The 16,834-nt window shown below is 36.9% G+C and overlaps 4 protein-coding genes across 4 annotated transcripts; 2 read left to right on the top strand and 2 right to left on the bottom strand.

The window, feature by feature from the left end:
- Positions 1–362: 362 nt before the first annotated feature.
- LOC9305236 (cinnamyl alcohol dehydrogenase 5) lies at positions 363–2,315 on the bottom strand. Its single transcript, XM_002867080.2, has 5 exons — positions 2,206–2,315; positions 2,009–2,122; positions 1,704–1,931; positions 912–1,351; positions 363–822 (listed from the first exon to the last, which is right to left on the bottom strand). Exons 1-5 carry the CDS (start codon positions 2,292–2,294, stop codon positions 620–622), a joined length of 1,074 nt encoding a protein of 357 aa, XP_002867126.1. The 5' UTR covers positions 2,295–2,315; the 3' UTR covers positions 363–619.
- Positions 2,316–3,989: 1,674 nt separating this feature from the next.
- Positions 3,990–8,781, top strand: LOC9305235 (protein DETOXIFICATION 17). Its single transcript, XM_021018968.1, has 11 exons — positions 3,990–4,104; positions 4,254–4,302; positions 4,418–4,519; positions 6,353–6,622; positions 6,732–7,276; positions 7,372–7,458; positions 7,531–7,587; positions 7,670–7,908; positions 8,008–8,126; positions 8,225–8,311; positions 8,396–8,781. Exons 3-11 carry the CDS (start codon positions 4,451–4,453, stop codon positions 8,465–8,467), a joined length of 1,545 nt encoding a protein of 514 aa, XP_020874627.1. The 5' UTR covers positions 3,990–4,104; positions 4,254–4,302; positions 4,418–4,450; the 3' UTR covers positions 8,468–8,781.
- A 920-nt stretch (positions 8,782–9,701) lies between these two features.
- On the bottom strand, positions 9,702–11,540 carry LOC110226693 (ammonium transporter 1 member 2-like). The gene has a single exon (XM_021019162.1). It carries the CDS (start codon positions 11,523–11,525, stop codon positions 10,011–10,013), a length of 1,515 nt encoding a protein of 504 aa, XP_020874821.1. The 5' UTR covers positions 11,526–11,540; the 3' UTR covers positions 9,702–10,010.
- Positions 11,541–12,360: 820 nt separating this feature from the next.
- On the top strand, positions 12,361–15,670 carry LOC9305234 (aldehyde dehydrogenase family 3 member I1, chloroplastic). Its single transcript, XM_002869117.2, has 11 exons — positions 12,361–12,692; positions 12,987–13,076; positions 13,290–13,533; positions 13,626–13,694; positions 13,780–13,876; positions 13,967–14,173; positions 14,268–14,383; positions 14,464–14,568; positions 14,656–14,828; positions 14,916–15,156; positions 15,243–15,670. Exons 1-11 carry the CDS (start codon positions 12,631–12,633, stop codon positions 15,483–15,485), a joined length of 1,647 nt encoding a protein of 548 aa, XP_002869163.1. The 5' UTR covers positions 12,361–12,630; the 3' UTR covers positions 15,486–15,670.
- The last annotated feature ends 1,164 nt before the right edge of the window (positions 15,671–16,834 follow it).

The raw sequence follows: 16,834 nt of genomic DNA, 5'->3' as shown, positions 1-16,834 counted from the left end.
TAAATATTCACGCCGTGCTCTCTTGTCTGGTCCAAGAGAAGTTCTGACGTAGCATCAAGACTCTTTATCTACCAACTACGCATTTGACTAATTTGCACCACCAAATGTGTCATGTATCTACATTTATATATGAAAAATTTATAATCACCGGGCGGTGTCCTTGTGGTGACATCTAAATAAGTCTTCTTTAACCTACCACTCACTTTGATAAACATAAAATCACGCTGTTATCAAGGACCAAACACTCGCCTCAAGTTTCTTCAAACACCGCTTAAAAATATTAACAAATAAAAAATATTACCCAAGGGCCAAGTCGTATTTTTTGGTTGGATTTCGTTTTCAGTCACTGTTTTAGTCCAAAACTCCGAACAATAATGTTTTATATCATGGTACGACTCAAACCCGACATAAGGACTCAAGGCATTTATGTTAAACATGTATCAAATGATACATGATTAAAAACGCTCGAAAAAACACATTCATTTTTAGCCCAATATCATTATAGTAGTATCTTTTACCACTTTCTCATGAAAAATAGTGACACACCATTGACAAAGCTCACAAACAAACAGAAGATTCTCGAAATCGAGTACGTAAAAAGCCTCGAGTTTTCATGAATTCAAGCGTCGAAATTGCTTCCTTCGACATCAACGACGAACCTATAACGCACATCGTTCTTCTCGAGTCTCTCAAACGCAGTGTTAACATAATCCATCTTCACAACTTCGATGATCGAACTCAAACCCTTTTCTTTACAGAATTCAAGCATCTCCTCTGTCTCCTTCATGCTCCCTATGAAGCTTCCCGTTATCACTTTCCTCCCTAATCAATTCATCATCATCCCCAATTAACTAATAATCCTCAAAATCACAATCATTAAGAAAGGGCTAAGTTTTTTATAAGTGACTCACCAAGCATAAGCAGAGGAGTAAGAAACTGCAAGGGATTGTTAATAACTCCCATGAGAATGAGTTTACCATCAAGCTTAAGCAGAGACAAATAAGGCTCAAGTGCGTGATGAACAGGAACCGTGTCAATTACGTAATCCAACGAATCAGCCAATTCGCTCATCTTTGCTTGGTCGGATCCGATCACGTAATCATCAGCTCCAAGGTCTTGCAGAGCCTCTTCTCTCTTCTTGTTTGATGAGCTAATGACAGTCACATGGTGACCCATTGCTTTGGCTATTTTCACACCCATGTGACCAACTCCACCTAACCCTAGTATGCCTCCTCTTAGGCCTGGTTGTTTCAGACCGAAGTGGCTCAGTGGACTATACACCGTCACACCAGCGCACAGTAGTGGCGCAGCCTGCTCAGCCGCCATTCCTTCTGGAATCTTCACCACAAACCTAAACAAGAAACTGACCCTTTAGCCAAACATACCCTACCCTGTTCCCCAAGATACCGAAACCAAAACCTAAAGATCCGGTTTGAAGCTTGATTTTTTATTAAAATAAATTCACATTCATATGCATCTCCTTGATTTTAGTATAAAGAAAAACAAAAATCTTACGACTCTCTATTAGTAGTTAGTATATGCCAAAATCGTTAGTTGAACAACACCAAGACAATGATTGAATTTCAACTAAATTTTTTAAAAATCATTGATCAAATAGAGCACAAGATCAAGATTAACTAATTGACCTACATTAGTTAATTTAAGAAGTTCACAAAGTTAAAGAAAGAAAAAAAGAGTTTTACTTTTGGTGAACGACGGTGGCTTTAGCGAAGCCGCCTTGTGTAGGTTGACCATCGATGTAAACATCGTTGTAGCTCCAAATCTTCTTGGGACAATACTGTTCCAGATCTCTCTCGCAAGGGCTACAACCTCCGCAACATCCAACGAGGCAACCAACTCCAACTATGTCACCTACGGTGAACTTGCTCACATCTGATCCAACCTCCACCACTTCCCCTACCACTTCATGCCTGAAATCAACATCACACGATCTCAGATTCTATTGTTTATTCTATCATCATCAGAAGAAGAAGAAAGAAGAGATTACCCAGGAACCATGGGGTAGTTAGACATGCCAAGATCATTTTTGGTTTGATGAAGATCGGTGTGGCAGATTCCACAGCATATGATTCTTATGTTCACATCCTCTGGTCCTGTCTCTCTGTACTCAAAAACCCAAAAATTGATGAAACTGAACAAAAAAAAACGAAACTCCAAGATCGAAACGAAGAGAAAGTAATGAACCTAAGAGTGTAAGTGTAAGGAGAGAGGATCCCAGATGGATCTCTCGCAGCCCAGCCTGTTGTTTTCCTCTCTGCCTCCATTATTCCCATTTTTGATGATTCTTTCTCTATCTCTCTCTCTCTCTCTCTCTCTTTGTTTTATATGCTCTTTCTTGATCTGCTTTCACGCTTTTGCTGTTTATGTGAAATACATATATATATTTATATAGAGAAAGTTGGAAACGTAACGCATGCGTATGTGTGATGAAATAATTGGTGTTTCTCCATAGCGTACATTTGGTAGCTATAATTGAGTGTTAATTTGTGTATATTATTGACAAATTAGTCAAAAGCTTTAAACTTTATAATCGTTGAAATATCCTTCTAGAAAATACTTTTTTTCCTTCGTTTTATACGGCTGTCGTTTATTAGAAATTTAGGTGACAAATTTTATAAAATACCTTAAAACGAAATTTCTTTGCATTTTTTTTTCAGTTGTTGATGATGAAAAGACAATTAAACAATCTTTTGCCAACTCGAATTAGCAAAATCCAAAAGTAAAATGAGAAAGAATGAATTTTTGTGTACTTTGAAAGGAAGAAAATCCACTATTGATGTCGACACGTCAGCTAAATTGGGGTCCACGGGAGTTGGTGAACAAACATTGTGGGGTCTAATCGTGTGTTGCTTTGGTTTTAAATCATGGTTCGGCCACGTGTTGATTATTGACTCTGACATGATGAAACTATAGTATTGACGGCCCAGATCTGCTGTGAGAACTTCCCACTGCCATGGAAGTTCTTTAGTTTTGACGGTCCAGATCAACTATAGGTTTCTTGTCGACATATTATATGATCATTATGAACGAACACAAATTTTAAAGTAGATATTCCCACATAGGACACCATTAAACTCATTAAAAGAGTGATGATACACACACTCAAATAGAGTAATATATTATGATTTATCCCAGTTCTTATACTTGTCTCTAAATATCAATCTCTTATGATAATTAGTTAATAAAGTCAAAGATTGTGTTTACATGAAGCAGCAAGCTTCGAAACCTTCGGGAGTCATGATTTTGGACTCTGAAACAAGAGGGATTCATGTGCTAATGGTTGCATTTTCTGCACCCGAACACAAACCATTATACTACAGAAAAAACAACATTGATCTACAGAACAAATAAGCGCGGAAAATGCATCTATCAGCGATATATATTTCCATTGCCATTTACAAGTTTTCTTGTGGCCCACTCCAGGTTTTCAAGACATTAACATGAGTTAATTTCTAACTAGTTTTCATCAAGAATGATGACGTCATAAGTCAATCTGTGTATAAGAGCAACCCCAATAATGGTTTTTTAACTAAGTCTCTTAACATTAAGACAACAAAAATATAATTATTTAATTGTGTGGGTTTCTTAAATAGTGAAGAAACTCTCTCTAAAATTTCTTATATTAGGTACTTTGACATACTTTGGAGAGAGTTTCTTCACTATTCAAGAAACCTACACATTTTTTTATTAATACATTTTTTTTCTCTAAAATAAGAGATTTATGTTTAGAAATCATCAATGGAATTGCTCTAAGCAACCGTATATGGCGGGAAGCTCTTCACTTGGAAGGCAAACTAGAAACGTAACAAGTGGATGGGGACAAGGATAAAACTGGAATTCTGCTTTATTGCTTCTCCAGTCGCTCTCTCGTCACTAAATGGTCAACTACCTTCACTGCCCTTTATTAATTTTCGGTTCCTTGTGGTAACAAAAGGATATATAGCCTCTTCTACATTATTAAAAATATCTGAGAAAACAGAAAAGAAGAACCAGTCATTTCTTTTTTTTTTTTGAAAGAGGAGAACCATTCTTGTGTGGGTTTTGTCTCGTCGTATCTCCTCTCACGTTGCAGATCCGTATTTGGTAGACTTAAAAACTCACGCATTGTCAATTTTCTTAACTGCTTTTTAATTTTTTGTTTCAATGTGATCGAATCTTTACTTTCTTTCTTCTGATTCGATCTCACTCAAGTTGGTTTCCTTTCTTTGTTCCCTATCTGTTGAATTTGAAAGATATTGAAATTGGGCCTCCTGAACTGTCTATCTATCTTTCATAGATCAGGTGGGTGATACGTTCTTGTCTTTATATGTTTTCATAGAATAAAATCCATTAAATTCAGTTCTTAGCTAGCAGGTATGTGTTATGTTTTGGGCCTTATATATTTTCTTGTTTGCAGATCAAGAAACTTATTGTTCCACGGACGGAAAACATGACAAGTAAGCTCTTAAGACGATGTGATACAGATTCCGAAAGCGTAACAGCACAGTTGCTGGATGAAGTAAGAGTTCTACATCTCCTTTTGGCTTCTTGTTTTTCTATGAATTTACACCCATTTGGTGGGTATATAACACTTAATTTTAGGGACACAACTTCTCAAATTTCACCAAAAATCATTTATAAACTTATTGATTGAATTCAAAAATAATTGATTGAATACAAAACAACTTTAATACAAAAATGTTATATATATTCTAAGATTGAAGTTTAGTACTCACTCAGTTTTATATAAAAACGTTTAATATATCCCAAAATGAACGTATATTAAGATTCTAAAACGAAATTACAAAGCTAAATAAAATGCTAGTTGATACTATCAACTAAATGATTCCTTGTTCTATGTTCGTGTAGATATTTAATTTCGTTGAGAGAGATATATACGGAAAATTCTTTGAGAGAGGTATGGACTATATGGAGTATGGACCATGTAAAATAAACAAAAGAGAAAAAACAAGAGGAGGAGGATCTTCAAGTGAACAAACTAAACTTTAATTACGTAAAGTTGTAAAACTTTTTAGTTTCTGTGACTTATAAAAGCCCACCATTTAGTTCCTTTTTCTCCGGCCTCCATGCTTAATTTTACTTTTCCTTTTTTGCTGACCTTCCTCCTCTTCTCTCGTACGTGATCGATTTCTCCACTTCAACTCAAAACTCTCCGGTGAGTTTTTAAGATATACATATATCTCTTTTTTTTTCTTTATATATATGCTAATTCAATTAGTTAATCATGTGGGTTTCAGGTTTTCTTTGTGTCCTTGAATTTGAGTGTGAGTAGTGAGTATCTGACTATTTCTAGGGTACTTACTCGGTAGGACGTGAGTTATTTTAATCTATGATGTATAATTTTCTATTGATGTTCCTGGTTTTATATGAATCAATTACGTCTATCAGGTGTAGTAGTTATGTGTATATTATAAAAGTACTTTGTATATATTGTCTTACTGAACATGTCTTTATTAGTTTTTGCAAGCAAATTTTCATTTACCCTGTACGTGTTTGTCAGAAGTTTGGTGTTGCTTGACTCGGATTTTTTTTTTTTTATAACCCAGTATCCAGACAACACAGTGATCTGACTAGTTCACTGGGCCTAAGCCCACGTCACATGAATTTTTAAGCCTCCACTTAAGGGCCTCCGCATGTAAATTCCCAGGTAGCCACAATAGTGAGAGAGCGAAACTGCGTCTGAGGAGGATCGATCCCTGGCCTAGACCAACAGGGCGATCCTTCCAACCAAACGAGAACCACTGGACCACCACCATATGGTTAAAATATTAGCGACTGTACATAAGTATACGCATGCATTATATTGCTTGACTAAGATCGTTGGCAAAATTGTGACCATTAATACTTGTAGAATCAAATTAAAATAATCAGCTTATCACTTTCCAGTTGATTTAAAATTGAAAACTCTACAACAATTAAAATCTTACGGTCAATATCAATGTCATAGCTAGATAGTATATTATCACAAATCATTAAACTATTTATTGATGACAACAACAAATAATTTAATAATATAAAAGTTGATTTTTGGAAATATTATACTTCATGAACATGACATATAAATTTAATCATTTATAATATCGTGTTAACCTATACAAAAACAATCATTCCTGTGTAACGCATGCTAAGTTATTAAACTAAAAAATGTATTGACCAATGCATATAAATTTGATTTGTCTAGTGGATGGATTAATAGCGACTGATAACAAACAAATTTCAACATTAACCTAAAAAACAAGAGTGATAAAATTATTATTAGCAAGTCGCAGATTTTGTAAATCCTCTCTGTTATTAATTTTCTTCATTCATATGTGATGTGCCACACGACAAGGAAAAATCAAAAGATATGGAGGTGGAAGCTGAAAAAGCGGAGAAGGTTACAACAGTTTCGCCGGCGGCACAACATGTGATGATCGGAAATAGTGTCAAGGAAGAGGTGAAGAAGCAGTTTTGGCTCTCTGCTCCACTCATCGGCGTCAGCCTCCTCCAATACTCTCTCCAAGTCATCTCCGTCATGTTCGTCGGCCATCTCGGATCACTTCCTCTCTCCGCCGCCTCCATCGCCACCTCTTTCGCCTCCGTCACCGGTTTCACTTTCCTGGTTTGTAACCTCTCTCCTCTCTCAGTACTTATCCATTGGAGCCAATTTGGTGGTAGAGGAATTGCATTGATTCGAAATTTTGTAGCTGAATCGATTTTTTTTCCAACAGATGGGTACAGCGAGTGCGTTGGAGACACTTTGTGGGCAATCTTACGGAGCAAAGATGTATGGGAAGCTAGGCATTTTCATGCAGAGAGCTATGTTTGTTCTGCTCATACTTTCAATTCCTCTCTCGATGGTTTGGTTTTACACTGAGGACATTCTCGTCTTTGTCCACCAAGACAAGTCCATAGCGAGACTTGCAGGCTCATACGCTAGATACATGATCCCTAGCATCTACGCCTACGCGCTTCTTCAATGCCTAAACAGGTTCTTGCAAACGCAAAACAATGTGTTCCCTGTATTTGTGTCCTCTGGAATCACTACTTGTCTTCACGTTCTTCTTTGTTGGGTCTTCGTGTGGAAGTCTGGTTTAGGACACAGGGGAGCTGCTCTTGCTATCTCTGTCTCTTATTGGGTCAATGTCATTCTCCTCTCGTGTTATGTCAAGTTCTCAGCTTCTTGCTCACAAACTTGGACTGGTTTCTCTAAAGAGGCTCTTAGCCACATCCCTGCTTTTATGAAGCTCGGTTTTCCTTCTGCGGTTATGGTCTGGTACATTGTTCTTATTCCAATTTGTACATGTTAGTTAGTTACTTAATCTTGTTTATAGTGTCATGATTTTTGTGTGGTATGCTTATGGTGGACAGCTTAGAGCTCTGGTCGTTTGAGCTTTTGGTTCTCTTGTCAGGCTTACTACCTAATCCGGTTTTAGAAACTTCAACTCTTTCAATCTGGTAAGACGGATTACATTCATCATTTTGGTTTACAGAGTTCTTGTTTTTACTGATTTCTGGAAATTTTTACAGCCTTAATACATCATTAACTGTCTGGATGATCCCGGTTGGCCTTGGTGGCACAGCAAGGTACCAGAAAAACAAGCATATAAACTGACATATTTCACAAAACTCAGTACTGTTAGTAACACTGTTTTTTTCTCGGTCATAGCACGAGGATCTCGAACGAGTTAGGAGCAGGGAATCCAAAAGGCGCAAAGCTGGCTGTACGTGTGGTTGTAGCCACAGTAGTTGTAGAGGGTATTATGATTGGATCGGTTTTGTTGGCGATTCGGAATAAATTGGGATATGCCTTCAGCAGCGATCCAAAAGTCATCAAATATGTAGCATCGATGATACCAATTGTCGCTGCAGGCAACTTCCTTGACGGATTCCAATGCGTTCTGTCAGGTTCTTCCATCAGAAAAAGGGAATCTATTTGTGAGAGAGTAACAACTATTTGTTTCTGGTATGTTGAAACCAAATCTGGTTGTACGTTTTTGATTGTAGGGGTTGCTAGAGGATGTGGATGGCAGAAGATTGGAGCTTGTGTGAATCTCGGCTCATATTATCTAGTTGGAGTTCCACTGGGGTTATTACTTGGTTTCCATTTACATTTTGGTGGTCGGGTAAGCTAATAACTCAAAATTTGTCTTACTGTGACAGCATAATGATAAAAGAATAGAGCTGCATTTTAAAATATCATTGTCTTGTGTATTTATTTAAGGGCCTTTGGCTTGGAATCGTATCAGCCTTAGTTGTTCAAGTGCTGTCTCTTTCCATCATCACATTAGTTACAAACTGGGATAAAGAGGTAATCAGAAATCTACTGTCTTCTCTGCTTATGATTTTAGAATCCCTATACGTATGTAATCGATATTTTTGTTGTTTTGGAAAGGCCAAGAAAGCTAAATACAGAGTCGGGCATTCGGATAAGGAGGTAACTGAAGCTGAAGCATCAATTATATAGTGTATAGTATGATCTTAATGGTTCAGAGAATGCTTCACTATCTTCTCATCGTCGTGTTTCAAGTTGGATCGTCTCAGTGAGGTTGAAGCTTTCACTGCTTTTGGTAGTGTAGCTTTTTTGGTAGCGGTTTTAGAAATTTATGTTAGTACAGGGTAGTTTGTTGGCAAAAACCTGGAAACTACATTATTAGTTTGGATTTGTTTGGAGTGTTATGATTCATATGATGTATAATCGGATTGTGATTGATATCTTTGATTCACTGCGATGTAAATTTCTTCATATATATAAGATCCATTGCGATCGCATGAAACATACATGAAATTTGTCTTTATAAAAAAGAATTTCAGAATGTTTTATTTATGACTTAATGATGGGCTCATTGTGATTGGGTCTACAGCCAATACGGTTAGTCCAAGTCCAACATTTTAAGATAATTTTTTATTAAAAGTTTTAAGCTGCTCTCTAACATAGTAATGCTTATGTGGGTGGAGCTCACCTTATCGATAGTCCCAAACTCCCAATATATATAAGTATGTTTTAGGTATGTTTAATAAATTTCTTTTACATGCAACACAAACTAATTCTATAAGAATTTGAGAAGTTTGAAAGTTTCCGACTTTGGTTGGAAGAAAACTTATCCATTGGTTGTACACTACGTACTTAAAACAAATGATGAATAAACCTTTCCTTTAAACATAAATGATCGTTGTCCTTGTAAAAAGGAACTAGTCAAATTTTTTGAGATAAAGGAGCAAGTATATTTATCTAAACGAACAAATCAAAAGACATAACCCAACACAACACATTTTCATAAATGATTAGTAAAATAATATATTAATATGTAACTTTCTATGCCAAGTTAAAAGAGATCATTCACATTATTGTATACCCCACTAACTATTTTTTTTTTCATTCTCTGTGGAAGTCAGGTGACCACGATGACTCCTCCTAAGTCCCTAGCTTAAAGATTAATACGACTTGTATTTTAATACACAAATGTTCTCGTTTTATATTTTCTCGATTCGTTTTTTAATTGAAATTTCTTTTTTTTTTAAAAGTCGTATTGTTCAAATTTACGAGAACAAGTTTTCATAAACAAACTTGAATCTCTTGACTGTACAAATACATTTTTGATTAAAATATAAAACATTCGAGTCCATAGAACTTCAACCTCGTTCGATTTTAAATTTAAGGAACCATCGATTATCTAACATATATATGAAAAATACCACATTAATCCACGTACTAGATTACTAACTAGTTTTGCTTATTTCTTTTTGGTCAAACAGAAACTAACAAGATTGTTATTACCTACCCTCGAAACTTATAAACATGTCTCCCAAACTAAGAAAATATATAATTAAAATTATCAAATTCATATCTCTCCAACAATTGGGTTTAATTTTACAATATAAAAGATTTCCAAATAGCAGAAAACAGATATCCGAGCATTTCCCACATTAGGAACCGTACCAAGTAACTTGAGAGATATTTTGTTAGTTTCATAGGATCGTATAGTAATGGTACGCACGTCCGTATGTACTCAAGCTGCTGTCTCAATCTCAGCTCCTTGGTTCCATGATTTGACCCAGTCTGCATCCTCTAAATGAGACCCATAAGCAAAGCCACCGTGACGTGTCATATCAATTCCAACTATCTCTTCTTCCACAGATACTCTAAGAAGATTGATCTTATGTAACCCATAAAATAATGACCCCATTGTCAACGTCACCCAACCGATGATCGCAATTATCTGACCTATCTGTGCTCCAAGTAGTTTCACTCCCCCACCCATCAGCAAACCATGCGGCCTTCCACTTTCGCCGCCATAAACTTCGCTCATGTAACTTTTTGTTGCCAAAAGTCCTGTAAATAATAATCCCCACGCACCACAACCACCGTGCACTTGAGCGGCTTGAAGCGGATCATCGTACTTGAATTTCTTGGCAAGCAAGTCAAGTCCGATCGTAACCCACGATGCGACAAAGCCACATATAATGGCTGCCCAAGGCTCTACAACAGCACAACCCGATGATATAGCCACGAGGCCGCTTAGTAAACCGGTGCACACATGTGTCACATTCCAATGACCAACTAGAAGTCGCCTACTGAACATTGTGGTCAATGCCGCAGTGGATCCAGACAGGGTCGTTGTGACAGTGGTCCGTCCTATGGCGCTCCATTGACCATAATATGGAGATCCCCCGTAAGTTTTTAAAATGGTTAAAAAATAACCGGCAGTGAACCCGTACCATCCCAACCACAACATGAGTGTACCGAGGACAACAAGCGGTACACTGTGACCACGGATTTCTGTGGAGCTGTTTTCTCGGTAGTTAAACCGGCCGATTCTTGGTCCTAGAATTAATGATCCCCAAAGACCGGTTATCCCACCGGCCATGTGAACCACACCCGAACCGGAAAAGTCAATCGCACCAGAGCCTAAAAAAAGATTATTGTCGGTCCGACTCGGACTAGCCCATCCATCGCTCGACCAAAACCAATGTGAGATTACCGGATAGACGAAGCCGGTCAAAAAAGAAGAATATATAATATAAGCAACGAACTGAGTGCGCTCGGCCATGGAGCCACTTGTGATTCCTGAGGCAGTGATAGCATAAGTCCATTGAAAGAGGAAGAAGCTAAAGTCAAAGCCAGAGCCTTCAGGGAACGAGTTTAAGGCAAAGAAGTTGCGGTGGCCACCAATAAAACCGTTGGAAGGCGTACCAAAGGCCAAGGCAAATCCAAAGAGGTAGTAAGTGATGAATCCTGAGGCAGCATCAAGGATACTACACAACATGATGTTCTTGGTGTTTTTGGCGCGGATTGAACCAGCGCTTAGCATGGTAAAGCCTATTTGCATGGTGAAGACGATGTACGTAGAGAAAAGAAGGTATGTGGTATCAACAGCGAAAGTTGTGTCTGAAAATTTGTTGGAGATTTTTGAGATGTGAGAGCAAAGGAGGGATGCTGCGGCAGAGGAAGAGTTGATGTTAGAGGAAGTGGTGAGGAGGACGGCGAGGTGGGAGGCAGCGCAAATGTTGGTTGATGTGGTCATGATTGTTAAAATGAATTCTGTGTTAGAGTTTGGTACTTATATATATGTAAAAAAGTAAACTTAGTATTCTAAGTTCAAGAAGAACTGGCAATAGAGAAGAAGAAAAACATATACAAAACATGTTGCATGGTTTGGAGAATAGGCTTTAGTTTTGTATCTGCCTTTGTGTACTAATCCCTTTTTAGTTTGTTTTTTCAAAAGTAAACGCAAACGTATAAATTGACATTTAAAAACAATCAAAACGCATCTCATTATACTATTTTGTTTACGTTGTAGTTTGTACCATAATGTAATTAGCAAAGTACCACTCTCTTTGTCACACTTTTTACACAAATACTGAGTTTTTGGTTTAGCTAGCTCATAAACTATAATTCTATAGAACTAATTAGGTCAACTATAAACATCTCAAAAATTGGAAGAACGAAAGAAGTGTGTTTAGGCAATTCTTGTAATTAAGCATTTGAAACATGTAAATGTAATTGGACTTTATTCCATACGGTTAGACAGAAACTTTTTTTGTCTTTTGTCATCATCTTTGAATACTCTCTTACCGCATCTAACTAAATTTTATTTTTCGCAAACGCTAATTTCTTTTTAACCATATCGAGTTTTTTTTTTTTTTTTTTTTTGTTTTCCTCAACCATATCGAGTAGAATTTTGAGAAGTACCGCTAAAATCTCTGCTGTAGCCAGCCCCACAGGATCAAACCTTTGGATCTTTTCCTTAATTGATTTTTTTTTTTTCTTCTTCTACTTTACAAGCACGAAGACTGTGTGAATGGCTTCACACAATGAAATAAATAAAGCCCATTATCACCACTCACTACGTTGAAAAACCCAAAACCTCAATTTCACGAATTAGCAGGAGCGTCGTCGAATTCGACACAGAGACCACCAAGACCAGCATGAGCCGTATTCACGTAATTCGCCTTTGAGCGGGCTTTGTGGCTGTAAATTTGGCCAATGCTTTTTATTACACACACACACACACACTTGTCTCTTCAACACGTCTTCTCTTACGACCACACACCCTTCAACGTCTCCTCTCTCACTCTCAAATATAACACCAATGTCTCCAATTTGAGATTTTTAACTGAACCCAAGTCATGACGAAGCTTGTAGAGATGAATCATGCCCTTTGTTTTGCCAAGGGTTTTTCTCGTACCAGGTAACTTGAAAACTTGCTTATCAGGTTCGAGATTGAGTTGTTCGATTCTGTTTCTCGAAACAAGCCTTCCTCTTTTTGTGAATTGCGTTTTGGGTTTCTCGTTTCCTGTATAAAAGAGTTACCTTTAAGTTGAATTTGGTCTAGTAATGAAACTGTTAATTTGAGGAATGGATCCTTCTGTGAATGATTGGGTCAATCAATATGATATGATTACCATTTTATAGAGAATCAGATCTCATTAGAACCATTCTAAAAAACAGATTGCATCATGAGTGAATGGCCTCTTTCTTGCAGATTAAATGTTGCAACTTCACCCTTTCTGATATCTCGTGGTGGTGGTGGTGGATATTGCAGCAAAACTTGTATCCCTTATCGCTTGAAATTGTAAGCACCTTTCTTTATTCACCCATTTTACATATTTAATTCACAAAAGTGGTTTTTTACATACTGATTTTTTGATGATTACATTTCTATCTAGTATTTAGTAAAGTGGTTTTAAGTTTAAGTACAGTACTTGCTGCCGTAAACAATAATAAGAACAGTTAAAAGTACACTACTTTAAGTCTCTCACATTGCGGTTTTGGTTTCTTGAATCAGTACTTGCTATGCAACACTATCTGCTGTGGTAAAGGAGCAAACATCAGCTTTTGATGGAAAAGAAGCAGCTTTGCTTGTTGAAGAGCTCAGAAGCAACTTCAACACTGGCAGAACAAAGAGCTATGAGTGGAGAATTTCTCAGCTTCAAAGCATTGCTAAGATGATTGATGAGAAGGAGAAATGCATCACCGAAGCTTTGTATCAAGACCTTTCCAAGCCTGAGCTTGAAGCTTTTCTAGCTGAGGTTTTTTTTCATATAAATTTGAATGTCCCTTTCCTTCTGTACATTCTACTTATCCACTGTTGAATCACTTTGGTATCATCTCGTTTTCTCAGATTTCGAATACAAAATCATCCTGTATGCTTGCAATCAAAGAGTTGAAGAACTGGATGGCTCCAGAAACGGTAACTAGACTCTTCAAGCTTTTGTTGCTTCATTGATATGTTTTCATTCTAAACCACTTGCCTGATCTATGCTTGGACCTTTCAGGTCAAAACTTCTGTGACGACATTTCCCTCATCTGCACAAATAGTCTCAGAGCCGCTAGGAGTTGTTTTGGTTATCTCAGCCTGGAATTTCCCTTTCTGTAAGCTCAGATTGTTTTTCAAAATTTTGTCTCATTAATATTCAATTAAAGTTTATACTTTATATGTCTTCATGGTGTTTTTTTCCCCAGTATTGTCTGTCGAGCCAGTCATTGGAGCTATTGCAGCTGGTAATGCGGTTGTGCTAAAACCTTCTGAAATCGCTCCAGCAGCATCTTCTCTTTTAGCAAAGTTGTTCAGTGAATACTTGGACAATACAACAATCAGAGTTATAGAGGGAGGAGTCCCTGAAACAACAGCACTACTTGATCAAAAATGGGACAAGATCTTCTTCACTGGTTTGCCATCTCTCTTTTTCTTTCAAGAATCTTTGACATGTTAATTAGGATCTCAGGAAAGCATGATTTTAATTAGTTAAAAGCATTTATTTAGGTGGAGCAAGAGTTGCTCGCATTATAATGGCTGCAGCTGCGAAAAATCTTACTCCAGTGGTTCTCGAACTTGGTGGAAAGTGCCCAGCTCTTGTTGATTCAGATGTTAATCTACATGTTAAGATCTATCTCTGCTTCTAAAGCATAAAATAGAAAAATTCAGGTTGCATACTCTAATCGTGGTGTTGTCAACGAAGGTGGCTGCAAGGAGGATCATCGCAGGGAAATGGGCTTGTAACAGTGGACAGGCTTGCATTGGCGTCGATTACGTGATCACAACAAAGGATTTTGCATCAAAATTGGTAAAGGCTACTTGCATTAAAAGCTTAATGAATAACAATGCTTTATTTGTTTCTCTCAAGCTTGCTGATTCAAATCATGCGGTACAGATAGATGCTCTGAAGACTGAACTGGAGACATTTTTTGGGCAAAACGCATTAGAATCAAAGGATCTGTCGCGGATTGTGAACTCTTTCCACTTCAAACGGTTGGAGAGTATGTTAAAAGAGAATGGAGTCGACAACAAAATTGTTCATGGTGGCCAAACAACCGAAGATAAGCTGTGAGAGAACATGTTACCAATCGATAAAATTGTTCATGGGGATAAAAATAAAAACTAATCACTGTGTTCTGTAATGTTTCTTTACAGAAAAATATCTCCAACGATTCTACTGGATGTGCCAGAAGCATCTTCCATGATGCAGGAAGAGATATTTGGACCTTTACTTCCCGTATTTACGGTGCAAAAGATTGAAGATGGCTTTCAGGTTATACGTTCAAAGCCAAAGCCTTTAGCAGCGTATCTGTTCACAAACAGCGCAGAGTTGCAGAAACAATTCGTGCAGAACGTATCTGCAGGAGGAATGACCATTAATGACACTGTCTTACACGTAAAAAAGACGTCTTTTCTCATACAAGACCAATGTTCTGTTTTCCATAATGCTAGCTCTTATTAGATGGTTTGTTTTGTTCGCAGGTAACTGTAAAAGATATGCCATTTGGAGGGGTTGGGGAGAGCGGGATCGGGGCTTACCACGGGAAATTCTCGTATGAGACGTTTAGCCATAAGAAAGGAGTACTATACCGGAGCTTTTCAGGGGATGCGGATCTAAGATATCCTCCTTACACACCCAAAAAGAAGATGGTGCTGAAAGCTTTGATCTCTTCAAACATATTTGCTGCTATCTTGGCTTTCTTTGGGTTATCTAAAGAGCCATGATCACATGTTATAATCACTGAACTGGCTGGAAGTTGAATATTTCCATAGAGATATAAAATCTTTAACATTTGCGAGTACAAATCTATAAAATCTATAAACAGACGGGTGAAGTTGAGATGAAACAATGATTTGTACTCGCAAATGCGTATGTTTATTATAGAGAAGAATTTTTCTTTTGCCTACAATGTTAACAGTGAAACCCAAACCGAAATAATTTTAGTTACAAATCTAAGATGAGCCAAGACCACTTGAATAACAATTTACAATTTTACATAGTTACTAGGATCTAGTATAAATAATTGCGTTCATCTTCAGTAATTGATGTATATTTAAAATTCTCCCAAGTGACAGCTACCAAAGTGTCCTTCTGGCATTTCCACAAAATATTTGCCTAAATCAAAGGTCACACCAAATTACAACAGAGATCAGTTAGGTCAATCCCTCGATTCCTCCAATGTTCTAGCCTCTAGACTCTAGTAGGCTCTCAGAGATTAATATTTATCGTAAGTTAAAATGTATTAATTATAACAGCTGTTATGGGAAACTCTATTGACTTCCAGATCTTATGGAGATTTGAGATCTACTAGTTTTCATAAATACGAAAAGAAAAAAAAGGATAAAGGAAAAGAAAATTGGTTAGGGTTAAGTCATCCATAATGTCAAATCACCATGTTTTTATCTAACACGACACACTCTCAAGTCATTATCAAACATAAATTTCAATTTAATTTGTTTGGTAACGAACAACTGGTAAATTATATGGTTCTCTTCTCCCCAACCATATCTACATTATACGCATTGAGATCTGTGCACCATTCTTCAGCTTTAAAGGAGTAAGTAAAAATATCGAATATAAAATACCATATATCGTGCTCAGCCCATAAATGACATGTATCTACTCCTCCATTCCATATTCAATTTAATAATTTATCTTTGGATAGATGAACTAGCATTTAATGTATTTATATCACAAAAGGAAATTACTTATCTTTTTTTTGTTGAATTCTGGTGTTTCTTTATTTATAGAAATAGACTACCAAGATTGATAGATTTTTTGTTAGGTTGTGACTTGTGAGATTGTACTATTGTAACTTAAAATGGTAAAAGCCCAAGTTATCTGACAATGTCTTAATATTCCTGAATTCTGAAACAAAATGATGCGAATTTTATGGACATGAGTAAGAAAATAGGTGGTTGTTTGTTTTACTCGCATTTACTACCTTGAGTATTAGGTAAATTTCGTTTTTGATTTGATAAAATGCACATGTTTGTTTACTCGCATTTATCATCTTATAACATTATTTTTGCATTAGACATTCAACTAACACTGAATTTTGACACACTCTACC

The sequence above is a fragment of the Arabidopsis lyrata genome, assembly GCF_000004255.2.
Source record: "Arabidopsis lyrata subsp. lyrata unplaced genomic scaffold ARALYscaffold_7, whole genome shotgun sequence".
Taxonomy (NCBI): domain Eukaryota; kingdom Viridiplantae; phylum Streptophyta; class Magnoliopsida; order Brassicales; family Brassicaceae; genus Arabidopsis; species Arabidopsis lyrata.
Note: the sequence above shows the minus strand (reverse complement) of the source record. Positions and strands in the feature narration are given on the sequence as shown.